Source organism: Cavia porcellus, unplaced genomic scaffold (assembly GCF_034190915.1).
Source record: "Cavia porcellus strain 051 isolate PalLab524CR breed Dunkin Hartley unplaced genomic scaffold, mCavPor4.1 scaffold_11, whole genome shotgun sequence".
Classification (NCBI taxonomy): domain Eukaryota; kingdom Metazoa; phylum Chordata; class Mammalia; order Rodentia; family Caviidae; genus Cavia; species Cavia porcellus.
In genome coordinates, this window is record NW_026947494.1 from 71,957,554 (window position 1) to 71,970,278 (window position 12,725).

Sequence of the window (12,725 nt, forward strand, 5' to 3'; positions counted from 1 at the left end):
TTGTATATTGTTATATAACAATAGTTAACACATTGTATATTGTTATATTTAAATAGTTATGCAGAGTACAAGATATGCATGTAAAAAATTTTCCAAATGGTATGAGCACAAGCCTTTCTTTTCAATGAACTAGAGAAACTAGTAGTATAACCATCTTGTAATTTTTTTCCTTTACCTTTCCTTCTTTTCCTCTTTCCCCCACCCTAGTTCCTCTTTCCTATTGAACAGGTTCTTCCCATTTCACAATATTGTAAATTTTGGACCTTATTTACTCTTTCAGTTTCTCAAACCAGGAGCATATGATGTTTACACATGTGAGTCTGATTTATTTCACATATGAGTATGGTCTTGAGTTACATCCATTTACCTAGAGATGTCTCAAGCCTAACTTTCTTTATGACTGAGTCCTGCTCCATTGTATAAAAATATCACATCTCTTTTTACCCATTCCTCGCCTGATGGGCATTTGGGTTATTTCAAAGATTTAGCTATTACAAATTGTGCTACTATAAACATGGGGGCACATATATTACTATGTATGATCTTTTTAATTCTTCTGGGAAGGTACCCAGAAGGGTAATAGCTGGATTGAATGGGACCTATAGTCCTAGTTTTTTGAGGAATCTCCACACTGATCTCCACAGTGATTATACCAGTCTACACTTCCACCAGCAGTGGAGAAGGGTTCCTTTTCCCCATAACCCCACCAGCATTTGTTAGCCTCTCTCTCTCTCTCTTTCTCTCTATACTGGGGATTGAACTCATGACCTTACACTTGCCGGGCAAGCACTTGTGCCACTGAGCTAAATCCCCAGCCACATTTGCATCTCTTTAATGATGAACCTTTTAAAGATGAGTGCCAACCTGCAATCCTATGTGGGCATGGTGGCACACACCTATAGTCCCAGCACTCAGGAGGCAGAGGCAAGGGGATCACCATGAGTTCAAGTTCAGCCCGAACTATGCAGAGAGACCCTGTAAAAAACAAAGCAGGATTAGGGATTTAGCTCAGCAGTGTAAGCGCTGCCTAGCAAACATGAGATCGTGAGTTTGATCCCTGGTACCAAAAATAAATAAACATAAAAAGAAAAATAAAAAACAAAGTACAACTCCAAACCCATTTGTTTATCACAAAATGCCAGCACTGCAATTAAATCTGAGTACTGAGGTTTTAATTTAGGAAAAACAACTTAAACATTACTGTGTTTTGTCTTTAAAAAAACAACACAGCAATAAGCACGCCACAGACTCACCACCACTGATGGAGCGGTTAGGTGGTCTGTCTGCTCCAACCTCTCCTCATACCGTCCAAGACCACAATAGATTCCTAATTTACTAGCAAATAAACCCTGTAATGACACAAAAGCCAAAACTACTGTCCCTTCAAAGCAATCTGCTGTGAAGAAGAGGCTGGTGAGTTCTGGTGCTGCCCTTGCCAGGAACCTGAGGACCTTTGTACTGGCAAAGATAAAATAGCCTGAGAGTGGCGGGAAAACCTCACTGGCATTTGGGGCCGGAACACAAACGCGTTGCTGCGTGCAGGCCTGCTGATGAGAAGTCAGGGGGTGCCCATCCTGTGAATGTGATGGGACAGTGCCGCTGTGGCTGCAGGAGCGAGACACTTCCACAGGTAACACGTGCTCAGAGTGCACTTTAGCGCTGTTCACAGCCCCGAGTGTAAACAAACCCGGTGTGGACAGGTAGGGAGATGAAATGTAACACAGCCACAGAACGGAGCAGGGTTTGACCACGAAAAGGAACGCTACCCTAGTACCTAATAGGTGAGACCCCAGGCTGACCCTTAACGTTAAAACGAATGTGCCTAGACATCAATTGTTTAGGAAAAACAAACATTACTGTTTAAGAGAAAAATGATAGAGAATTTCAAGACACAATAATAGGAGATTAACAATGGTAAACATATTGTGTGGCATTGTCTTCAAAGCACTTGCTCAGATTACAAAGCGTTTTTTTTTTTTTCCTGGTACCAAGAATCAAACTCAGCACCTTGCGCTTGCCAGGCAGGCGCTGTGCCATTGAGCTACATCCCCAGCCCTCAAAGACCACATGTTGTATGATTCATATGAAATGTTGGCAATAAGTATATTTCTTGTTATTATTGAATTTTTCTTTCCTTTTGATTTTTTTGAGATAGGGTCTCTCATGTAGTTCAGGCTTGTTTTGAACTCGTTCGTTATATAGACCACACTGGCCTTGAACTTGCAGTGATCCTTCTGCCTCAGCCCCCTCATTGCTGGGATTGCAAGTGTGTGCCCTTGCATCTGGCTCAAAATAAATATATAGAGAGTACATTAGTCCTGGAATAGGGCTGGGTGGGTGTAGGAAACATAGGAAGCTACTGCTAATGAATACAGCATTTCTTTGGAGAGGGATAAGTTTAAAATTGATTGTGGGGATGACTGCACAAGTCTACGACTACGTTCAGCTCTATTAAGTAATAAATTTTAAATGGGTGATTTATGGTATGTTGATTATATCTCAATAAAGTTGTGATTTAAAAAGTAGGGAGTGACTCAAAGTTGGACGTTCTAAGAGCAAACTTTAAGTGTTGTATCATCTTTCATTGTCACATTGTTAGAATAAACATGATATCTGAATTAACACATCCCTTGCCCAACCCTTTAAGAAAAGATTTCATGCAGAAAATCTGGTCTTCATCTGATTTTAATGAGTAATGTAAGATGGGAATCCTTTTTTTTTTTTTTTTTGGCCTTTTTTGAGACAGGGTCTCACTATATAGTTAAGGCTGGCCTTGAACTCATGGCCTGGAACTTGCAGCAACCCTCCTGCCTCAGCCTTCTGAGTGCGGGGATTACAGGCATGTGCTACCACACTCACCTGAGAATCTTTACAATTATTTAAGCCTACCCAACTATGTATTCACTTGGTAACAGTACAAGATATTTAGGAAACAGCCAAGAGATTCAGCCCTAGTTAAGAACATAGTAGATGCAGATGTTCTAGTATAATGAACTGTTTATTAAAAAAATATGGTAGAATCTGGGGGTGATAGTGAACACCTGTGATCCCAGCACTCTGGGAAGCTGAGGCAGGAGGATCACAGGTTCAAGGCTGGCCTGGGCAACTTAACTACTTAGCAAGACCCTGTCTCAAAAGTAAAAAGATTAAAAAGCCTGGGATGTAGCTCAATGAAAAGCCCTGTGTTCAACCCCCAGTTCAACCAAAAAACTCCAGGAGTCCAAAAAGGGTGTGACTGCCTCAGTCATTATTCTTTGGGAAATGTAGCCTGGGAAATAAAGATTAAGAACAAAGACTTTGTTTAAAGCGTATTGAACTTTGTTGATGAAGAGAAAAATGGCAACAACCTAAGTGTCCTACATGAAGCCATTCAAAAGCACAAAGAGCTATGTATTTATCAATATGATGATGTTTTATAATTTTTGATTAGGTAAGTAGTTTATAAAATGAAATGCATAGCATCTATAGCCATAATTATGGGGCCTCTTGAGCTTGGGGACAGAGCACTACTGCTTGGAAAGTGGACACAGTGAGAACAACGTCGTTTTAAAAACGAGTAATTTCATCAAACCGTTGCTCTGGAGCACAGCTTTCTCCTGCGTTTGTGCCTCCTTGACAGGGACGCTAACTCTTGTTTCAGAAAATGAGCGCCCTGGACGAGGCGGAGAAGAGGATCTCCAGTTTGACGAGGCCTGGCCCCGGAAATGTGGGCGCTCCTGGGCGTGGACGCCGTGGCCTTGCTGAAGCTGCAGGAGGAGGAGCACAGAGAGCAGGCGGATGAGTGAGGGCTGCAACCCCAGACGTGTAGCAAGGCCGCCGGCCGAGGACCGTCGCCACCTGCCACCGTACAGCTCCTGCACGCCGCAGGACATGGCAGCAGCAGGCTTTTACTGCACCGGGTGAAGCCCAAGTCCGGGTTCAGTGCTTCTGCTGCAGCTTGGTCCTCTGCGGCTGCAGCTGCGGGAGGGTCCCCGTGGAGCATCGCAGGGAGTTACGCCCCAGCTGCCAGTTCCTGCTGGGCAGGGACGTGGGCAACATGGGCAAGTACGATGTGCAGGTGAAGACCCCAGTGGAGGAGCCGAGCGGTGGCCGACGAGGTACTGCGAGCAGGAGGCCAGGCTCGCGTCCTTCCAGGACTGGCCCTTCTGCGTCCACGCAGTGTCCCCGCAGGGCCTCGCAGCTTCTGGCTTGGTCTTTACAGGTAACTTGAAATCATCTCCTACAGGGCTTCTCCCCAAGTTTTAACTTGAGGTTCCATGCTTTGGTTGCTGTTGAGCTGCTTTGTGAATCCTTCATTGCTTGCTCAATGTGTTGTATTAGACAAAAATCTGTTTTGTTAAAATTCTGCTTCAAGCAGAGTGTGGTGGTACAGGCCTGTAATCCTGCACTTGCAAGGCTGAAACAGGAGGATTGCCCAGAATTTTAAGCCAGTCTGGGCTACACAGTGAGTTAAAAGCCAGCCTGGACTACATAGCATGACCCTGACTCAATAAATAAATAAACAAACAAAAGCAAGCAACCCCCCCCCAAATTCCACTTCAGTAATTTTTCTTGATGTTTTGTGCACCTTGTGTTAATTCGTCAAAGGTATATAAAACTAGAAGACTATCTTTCCATATATAGGGGCCTTAGGTGACACAGACTATGTTCTTTAGCCTGATACTGCTGTTCAATCCAGTCTCCTCATGAATGAGGAGCTCTTCACTGCTCTCACATAAGCTTTCTTTGATTTTTAAAATTCCTACAGGTTTTGAAGGTTTTTTAAAATCAATCTCTCTGTCTCTCTGTCTCTGTATCTCTGTCTCTCTGTCTGTCTCTGTCTCTCTCGGTACAGGGGATCGAACACAATGTCACACTTGCCAGGCAGGTGCGTGTGCCGCTGAACTCCGTCCCGGCGCCTGTGTGTTTATGTCTTGGCCTCACCATGGATGGTGACAGGAGACCGAGGCTTCCTAAGAGCGACCGTGGCTTACTGAGCGGCTGCTTCATGCGAGGCATGGATGAACTCTAATTCCGCACCAACCCATTTGCCCCTTTCTTTCCCAAGTCACAGTTGTTTTCATCAAGACTCAGAGATCTTTCAGTTTTTGTTTTCACCAAGAATCAAAAAAAGGGCCTGCATTTTACAGAATCAGCGTGGAGAAACTAACAGCGAGGGTTTGTAGCTGCGGAGTTCAGTGGACTGGATGTGCGTAGGCCGGGGCTCGCGGGGCGCAGCAGGGCTGACCGGGTGGCCGAGCGCTCCTGGAGGAACAGCACGCGGGGCAGCTGGGCCCTGAGGAGAGCTGTCACCTCCGGGAGCCCCTCAGGGCCGCTGCTGGCCCCTGAGCCGCTGTCCTGTGTCCACAGGTCACAGGGACACCGTGCAGTGCTTCTCCTGCGGCGGATGCTTAGGAAACTGGGAAGAAGGGGACGACCCCTGGCAGGAACATGCCAGGTGGTTTCCCAAGTAAGTGCTTGCGTGTTTTTCTGCTAACACTGATCAGGTCTGCTGTTGTGCTGTGCTTTTTTCCTTTGTTTGTGTCATTTTGCTTTGTTGGTTTTACCTGGCAGTGCTGGGGATTGAAGCCCGGGGATGCTCTACCACTGAGCCTTTCATTTTATATTTTAATTTTGAGACAGGGCCTTACTAAGTTGCCAAGGCTAGGATCAAACTTGGAGTCCTCTAGCTTCAGCCTCCTCAGTAGCTGTGATTACAGGTGTGTAGAAACACACCCCTCTACGTTTTTTAGTTTTTATAGAGACAAAGACAAAGAACCTTGCTGAGTATCCACTTCGGGTTGAATTACTCCCTCTCCAAAATCGGACCACCCAGAATTATCCAGGTGGAAGAGGCCTAGTTATACCATGAGAAGGTTGAAGTTTGTGACCCTAAACAGTTTTTGAACATTGTTTTATTATGCCAAATACCAAGGTATGTTTTGCCAGGTAGAAGTTTCCATGATTCACCTTATTAGGAAGATACTTTGCATAGGCCTAATGAACAGTGACTGAAAAGGAAGTTAGAAAGTAAGTAAAATGTGTAAGACATTACAGCTCGGCTGGACACGGTAGCACATGTTAGGAAGCTGAGGCAGGAGGATTGCCAGAAGTTTGAAGTCTGAGGCCAGTCTGGACTACATAGTGAGGTCAAGATCAGCCTGCACTATGTAGCAAGACCTTGTGTCAAGGAAAAAAAGAAAAAAGAAAAAAACCCTCCCAACACAGCAAAACAACAACAAAACTTACAGCTAAGTGTGGCAGCACATGCCTGTAATCTCAGCACTGGGGAAGCTGAGGCAGGAGGATTTTGCCTTAAGTTTAAGACCAGCCTGGCTGGACATACTCAGTTCAAGACGAGCCTGAATAACATAGTGACTCTATCTAAAAGTAAAATAAAATAAAATATTATTATAAATCATTTTACACACTTGTGAAAATGCTCTGAATGAAAATGTTTTCTATCAGAAACTCAGCTTTTATTACTACAGTGGTCTTTAAGTTCCCTGCTTAGAAAAGAAAACTGTTAGCCAGATGTGGTGATGCATGGCTGTGGTCCTAGCACTTGGGAGGCTGAGGCAGGCAGATCACTGAGTCTGAATCCAGCCTAGCTACATAGTGAGACCCTGTCTCAAAAGAGAGAAAGAGAGAGAGAATAAAATGTATTTATTTTTTATATTTTGACTATTTTTAATACTATCATTACTAGTATCTTCTACATGACTTTGTTTGTACCACATATAGATCAGTTTAGTAAATTTTTAAGCTTTAATTGTGGAGAGAATAATATAGTGAATGTTTGTTTCAACACATGGCCAAATCATATGTCGCCCACCTTTCTCCCCCTGGAATTAATATTAGCCAGATTATTGTAAAGCCAACCCCAGCTAGCTCATATTATTATTTTAGTACATAACTAACTGCTAAGAATATGACTTAAAAACCATAACTACAATATCACTAAGTCTTCTTGAAACATACCAACCGAGTCAGAGCTCCAGCGCCCCCACCCTCTCTCTTTCTCTTGCAGTTTTTACTCATCACCTTCACCATCTCCCCCACCCATTAATTCAGGAAAGAATCTAAATTCTCTGCCATGTAAAGTTGCCTGTTCTCCAGATTTGGCTGACTGTGTTTCTGTGACACAAGTTAGTATTTCCTACTTTTTTTTTTTTTTTTTTGAGACGGGTCCCACTATGTAGTTCAAGTTGGCCTTGGACTCACTGTGTAACCTAGGTGGCCTCAAAATCATGGCGATCCTTTTGTCTCAGCCTCCTGACTGCTGGGATTATAGATGTGCACCACTACACTGGGCTGTGTTCCTCTAGTTTCTCTGTTCCAATAACCTGACCCTTGGATTAGTTGTTTGACCAGGTTCAGGTTCTCTTTTCTTGAACAACCTCTGTCTACTGCTTGTGAGAAAGTTGCTGGTTAGATTCTGGATCAGCCCTACAAGGACTGGGCAGGTATTTACATCTGTAAGTCATCTTGTACTGGGCACCCACGCAAACAAAAAGGGAGGGTAACTATGATAGGCTAAGTAGAAAAAGCAACATGAACTATAACAGATGTATCCAAGCCTTTTAAAATAACTAGGTGTGGTGGCGCGCATACTTGTAATCCCAGTTGTTTGAGTGGCTGATGTAGGAGCATCAGAGCTTCAGGGCCTGCCTGGGCAATACAGCAAGACCTAACCTCAAAAGAGGAGACAAAAAGGGGCGGAGATATGTGTAGGTCAGTGGTACAGCTCTTGTCTAAAATACAGGAGGCTCTGGGTTTAATTCCCAGCACTGCAAAAACAAACAAACATGCAAACAAAAAACATTGTAATGCCTCAGATTAGATAAGGTCTTGTTTGAAAATCTGTAGAATAAATTATGAAACAATAGATATTATAGGTTGGTTTTGTGAGTTGGGGGGGAGATAATCTTCAGATTTACTTTTAAATAATCACACATGTTATTGCTGATAAGAATAGTAACTCTCATCAAAACAGTGACAGTTCTCAAAGTAGGTTTAGTGGTAAAACATTTTGACAGTTTTATAGAAGGCTGACTTCAACATGTTCATTATGTTTAATGTGATCCACAACATTTATGTCACAGTGTAAAGTTTAATTACATTTTAAATTACAGATGTGAATTTCTTCAAAGTAAGAAGTCCTCAGAGGAAACTGCTCAGTATATTCAAAGCTACCAGGGATTTGTTGGCGTGATGGTAACATAAATGAGAATTATTTCCTCAGTCTGTCTTTTTTTGATTGCCTAGTACCTGAATCCCAAGTGGAGAGGCATTCTTTTTATGTTGTGAGTTTTTTCTTCTTTCCTTTCTCTTTGGATTCTTCTGCCTTTCATCTGCAGAGTAGTTAAAGAAAAGAAAATGATCTTTTACATCCTTTTGCTACTCCAGAACACTTAGCAGTCCCTTTTCTAGGGACTGGAGAAAGCTGGCCTTTGACAGCTCTGCCTGTCCTTCTGATCATCACTCTGCAGCTGAGGCCATGCTCCTGGCACCTCTGCTGCTAGTAAGGTGCCCTGGCCTGGCATCACTACCACTGAGGGCTCCTGCTGGGACTTTAACCTGCAGCAGTCAGGGTTACAGGAAGTGAGCAGAAGCCCAGGTCAAACTGGCTGAAACTACAAAGATTTATTGGCTATGTGAATCAGAAGACCAAAACCCTGTAAAGAGCATGGGCTGAATGCCAAGCATGGTGGCACATGCCTGGAATCCCGGCACTCAGCAGACTGAGGCAGAAGGATCGCTATTTGAGGTCAGCCTGTGCTATATAGTGAATTCAAGGCCAGCTTGGACTTGAGACCCTGTCTCAAAAAAAAAAAAAAAAAACAAAAATAGAACAAAACAACAACATGCATGAAAAGTAGAGGAGGAAGAAATCTGGGTGCAGTTATCTCAGAGGGATTAGTTGCTCAGTATATAACTCTTCTGAGTTCACTTTCCTTGTTAGATCTTTCTTAATTAATCAAAATTCTGTGGTATCAAACGCAGTTCTGTTTGTAAGCTGTGAAAAGGGGCCTTCAGGAAGTTTCCTCCTGAGTTCGGGTAAACATTTCACTGCTGTTGTTTTAAACTGCATTAAAAACATTTTCTAGCTGGGTGCCATGCATTTGTAATCCCAGCACTCTGGAAGGCTGAGGCAGGAGGATCAAAAGTTGAGCCTAGCCTAGAAATTTAACAATTTAGTGAAACTTTGCCTTAAAATTTTAAAAAGGGGAAGGGAGATAACTCAATGCAAAGGCCTGGGTTCAACTTCCAGTTCAAAAAATTTTAAAAATTCCCTAATTCAATTAAGGATATGCTTCTTTAACAACTCTGCTATTCTGCCTAACGAAACTGTTCATGGCAGGAGAAGAATGGTTTCAGGTCTTATTCCTAGATAGGTGTGTATCAACTAAGCTAAACAATTAGTAATATATATTTATTTTTCCTCAGGGAGAACATTTTGTGAATTCCTGGGTCAAAAGAGAATTACCTGTGGCATCAGGTAAAAACGCAGGCGTATTCCAAAGGCTTTGCTTGTTTATTTCTTCTTTTGCTTTCTTGCTCCCCATTGTGTTCCATGTTCTTGTTTGGTACTGAGGACTGAAGCCACAGCTGCAGCCACCAGCCTTTTTATGTTTTGGGACAGGGCCGTGGAAGCTGCTCAGTGGCCCAGGGAGAGTTGGACTGCCTGTCCCCAGAGCGCTGGGACTCTCGGCCTGCTCCCTTCGTTTGCTTTCTAACACTTCCATTTCGCACCTTACTTACAGCACCATAATTCTTCTCAGAAATCATTTTCATAAGAGCTTTTTGGTCTCACGGAGTGACTCAGTTTTTAGTAAGGGTGAGCCCAGGAAAATAGTTACGGTTGATTTCTCCACTAACCCTTTCCCTAAAAAAACTGAAGTTCCTGAATAAAGTGTTGTGAAAACATTCTCAAATGGCTCAGCAGCGTGGCAAGAGATGAATGAATGTTCACATTAGCTGTGAAATATCTAGCATGTGCCTGCGATCCCAGCACTCAGAAAGCTGAGGCCGGAGGACTGAGAGCTCAAGGTCAGCCTGAGAGCTACGGAGCAAGAGTCTGCCCCAAACAGAACAGAAGGGAACAGTGAGGCGATGGCAACACAGCCAGCTTCCATCTCGGGCTACCTGATGCTAACTTTATCTTTTCGAGTCCCTGTTTATTCTGTTCTGTATGATGGTTGAAGGTTCTTCCAAGGGGATGTATGTATTAGAATTTCTACTCGCCTTTTTTTAAAAACATTTTATTCACCTGAACTATTTAGACCTAAACTACAAGTTTCTATTAGATTAGACAGATTAGGTTATATATTTTCCTAACATTAAAATTCCTATCATTATTTTAATGTTCATATGAGAGTTCGATCCCAGTATCAAAAATAAAGAAGTAAATAAATAAATAAATGTTCATGAGTCTGACCTAAAAGCACCTAATTCACTATCAGATATCAGCGCAGGAGAAAGTGCAACTTGCACTGAGGGATTGTTGTCACAAAGCCTCCTTACTCAGGCCAGTGGAAGGCAACTGCAGCATGCAACAGGACTCCTTACCCTTTGTGCCTAAAACTTCCGGACAGAAAAATAACTTTTTATTGTTAGTCGAAGGTTTTTTTTAATATACAAAAATGTTATTCAAATGCAAAACAATCCTGTTTCCATGTGACTACTTAGGTCTTCAAATCTGCACACAAAAGAGAACCAGAAAAAAAGAGAAGCTGTGATTTCTAAACACAATTTAAAAAACAACTACAAAAAAAAACCCAGCCAGGCATGGAAGAACACACCTGTAATTCTAATGCTCCATAGAGGCCGAGGCAGGAGTCTAGTCAGGAGTTCAAGGCCAGTCTGAGCTACAAAGCAAGACCCTGTCTCAAAATAACGTAACATAACATGTCATGACACCAAACAAAACAAAGTAAGATAAAATAAAAATTAACAAACAGGGCCAGAGATATGGCACAGTGCCTGTCTGGCAGGCACGTAATCCTGAGTTTAATCACCAAAACCAAAAAACTAATAAAATAAATAAAAACACTATTCATCACCACTCTTAATACAAAAAAATTATAAATTATTTCCCTAATTCCAGAAGCCTACACACACACATACCAACCTGTCCTTAATTAAATTCCTTACTTTGCTACAGTCACTCTGAATGCTAATTTTCATTAATTTTAAATGATTAGCAGTAGCAGGTAACATTTACTGAAGTGTCCATATGCCAGGATTTGACATATGACAAGCATTTCTATTAGTCCTACTTAATCAGTGAAGCAAGAAAGCTTTGAGGTTCAAGAGACCTGACCACATCGCACCAATAGCAGGGCCAGAAGAACTGAACCCAGGCAATCAGCTATACCTTCCAATGTAATTATTTTTATTCCATATGCAAAATCAAGTATCAGTGGATTACATCATGGTTATACAAAATTTACGTTTGTAAAATCATAACCCATTCTTGGTTTATTCCATATTGTACCAGAAAGAGCACTGGAATTGAATTTCTGTGACCCTGGTTCCCAGGTCAGTTCCACCCCGTCTTTAGCTTTTCCAAGGCAAGTACTGCACTTCCCCTCTTCAGGCTTGGGTGTGCCCACTGGTAATGTGATTCAGTCAGACAAGATAATCCTAAAACCTTGTCACCTCCAAAAGCTTCTCATGCATTTTTTCAAAGTCCTGCTAAATCTAAGGCTACATAACAACTAGGGTTATGATGGTTCTGCTCCAGTTTAAAGAGACAAGTGAAGTGGTAAGATATAGGTTAAGATAAATCCTTCAATTCTTTCTCTTTTTTTGTTTGTTTTTAAGCTTCTGTTCTATAAGTGTAAAGCTGTCAGATCAAATTTTGTCAAGCACTTTATGCTCTGCCCATGAGAAACCAAAAGGCCTAACTAGATTCTACATGACTGAGAAAGATTAATGTAGCCTTAGCCAAATCATCAAAATATTGTCACAAATGGAATGAAGTGTAAAAAGTGTCCAAATTAATTTTGAATTCAGCAAACAGTAAGCTCATTAATTCTGGCTAACCTAGATAAAAAACAAGATGACTCTTACATAAGAGCTTGAATAAACTCAACATAATTTTTAAAAAAGCTTGACAATATCCGTCTTTTAATAATTTTACTTCTTTTCCCTCAGGGAATTACACAGCTATTTGAAAGAATGAAGATGCTATTAAGAAAAATTTGAAAATTAAGTTGGAAAACAAATTTCTATCACTATGATTTGTTCTATTTATTGTTGATTACTGGTTGTCAATTCTACTCTAAAAAGAGGGAAACATGTTTACACGTTCAGTTCCTGAATTACTCCAGGCTTTTCTCATAGGTTACTGCAATTGTTTGAGGGCTTTAGAGGGAAGAGAAGATTTCAAAATTAGAAGAATTCTCAGAGAAACATAATTATCTCAACCTATCAGTTTTGAGTTTTCTCTCAATTCCTCCCTTCTTTTTCTTGCTACCATCATTTATTTCCTTCCCTAACACAGGCCCCACATTACATCAGCTCAACTGATCTCTTTAGCTTAGTACTTACCTGTTATTCTGCTAGCCCTCCGGCCCCACACAAGGCCCTAAATCCTAGGCTCACCTAGGTACTACTCATCTCCACTCTGAGAGCTGAGATGCTGAGTATGACAAAAACAAAATGACTCAAGAGACTACAACTATCCAAATCTCCAATGGCCTCAACACTGCTTGTCAATCTCGTTTCAGCCTCTGTGA

General features: G+C 41.9%; 1 protein-coding gene and 1 long non-coding RNA gene across 16 annotated transcripts in view; one reads left to right on the top strand and one right to left on the bottom strand.

Moving 5' to 3' along the window:
* The window catches only part of LOC100729329 (general transcription factor IIH subunit 2-like), a 40,682-nt gene extending 30,773 nt beyond the window's left edge, over positions 1–9,909 (top strand). Inside the window, exons 9-12 of the mRNA XM_063258471.1 lie at positions 3,641–4,201; positions 4,835–5,449; positions 8,115–8,196; positions 9,430–9,909. Coding sequence (XP_063114541.1) covers positions 3,641–3,744 — 104 coding nt within the window. The 3' untranslated portion in view covers positions 3,745–4,201; positions 4,835–5,449; positions 8,115–8,196; positions 9,430–9,909. The remainder of the gene's footprint in view (positions 1–3,640; positions 4,202–4,834; positions 5,450–8,114; positions 8,197–9,429) is intronic.
* The window catches only part of LOC134478147 (uncharacterized), a 71,643-nt gene that overhangs the window by 49,883 nt on the left and 9,035 nt on the right, over positions 1–12,725 (bottom strand). For 8 of the 15 annotated variants that reach the window (XR_010050608.1, XR_010050607.1, XR_010050600.1 and 5 more), the window contains exons 2-4: positions 9,470–10,850; positions 8,251–8,333; positions 865–6,363 (exon numbers count right to left, since the gene is read on the bottom strand). The exons of 1 other annotated variant lie outside the window; for it this stretch is intronic. This is a non-coding gene — a long non-coding RNA (uncharacterized LOC134478147). The remainder of the gene's footprint in view (positions 1–864; positions 6,364–8,250; positions 8,334–9,469; positions 10,851–12,725) is intronic. 6 more of the 15 variants (XR_010050595.1, XR_010050597.1, XR_010050603.1 and 3 more) reach the window with 6 other exon arrangements.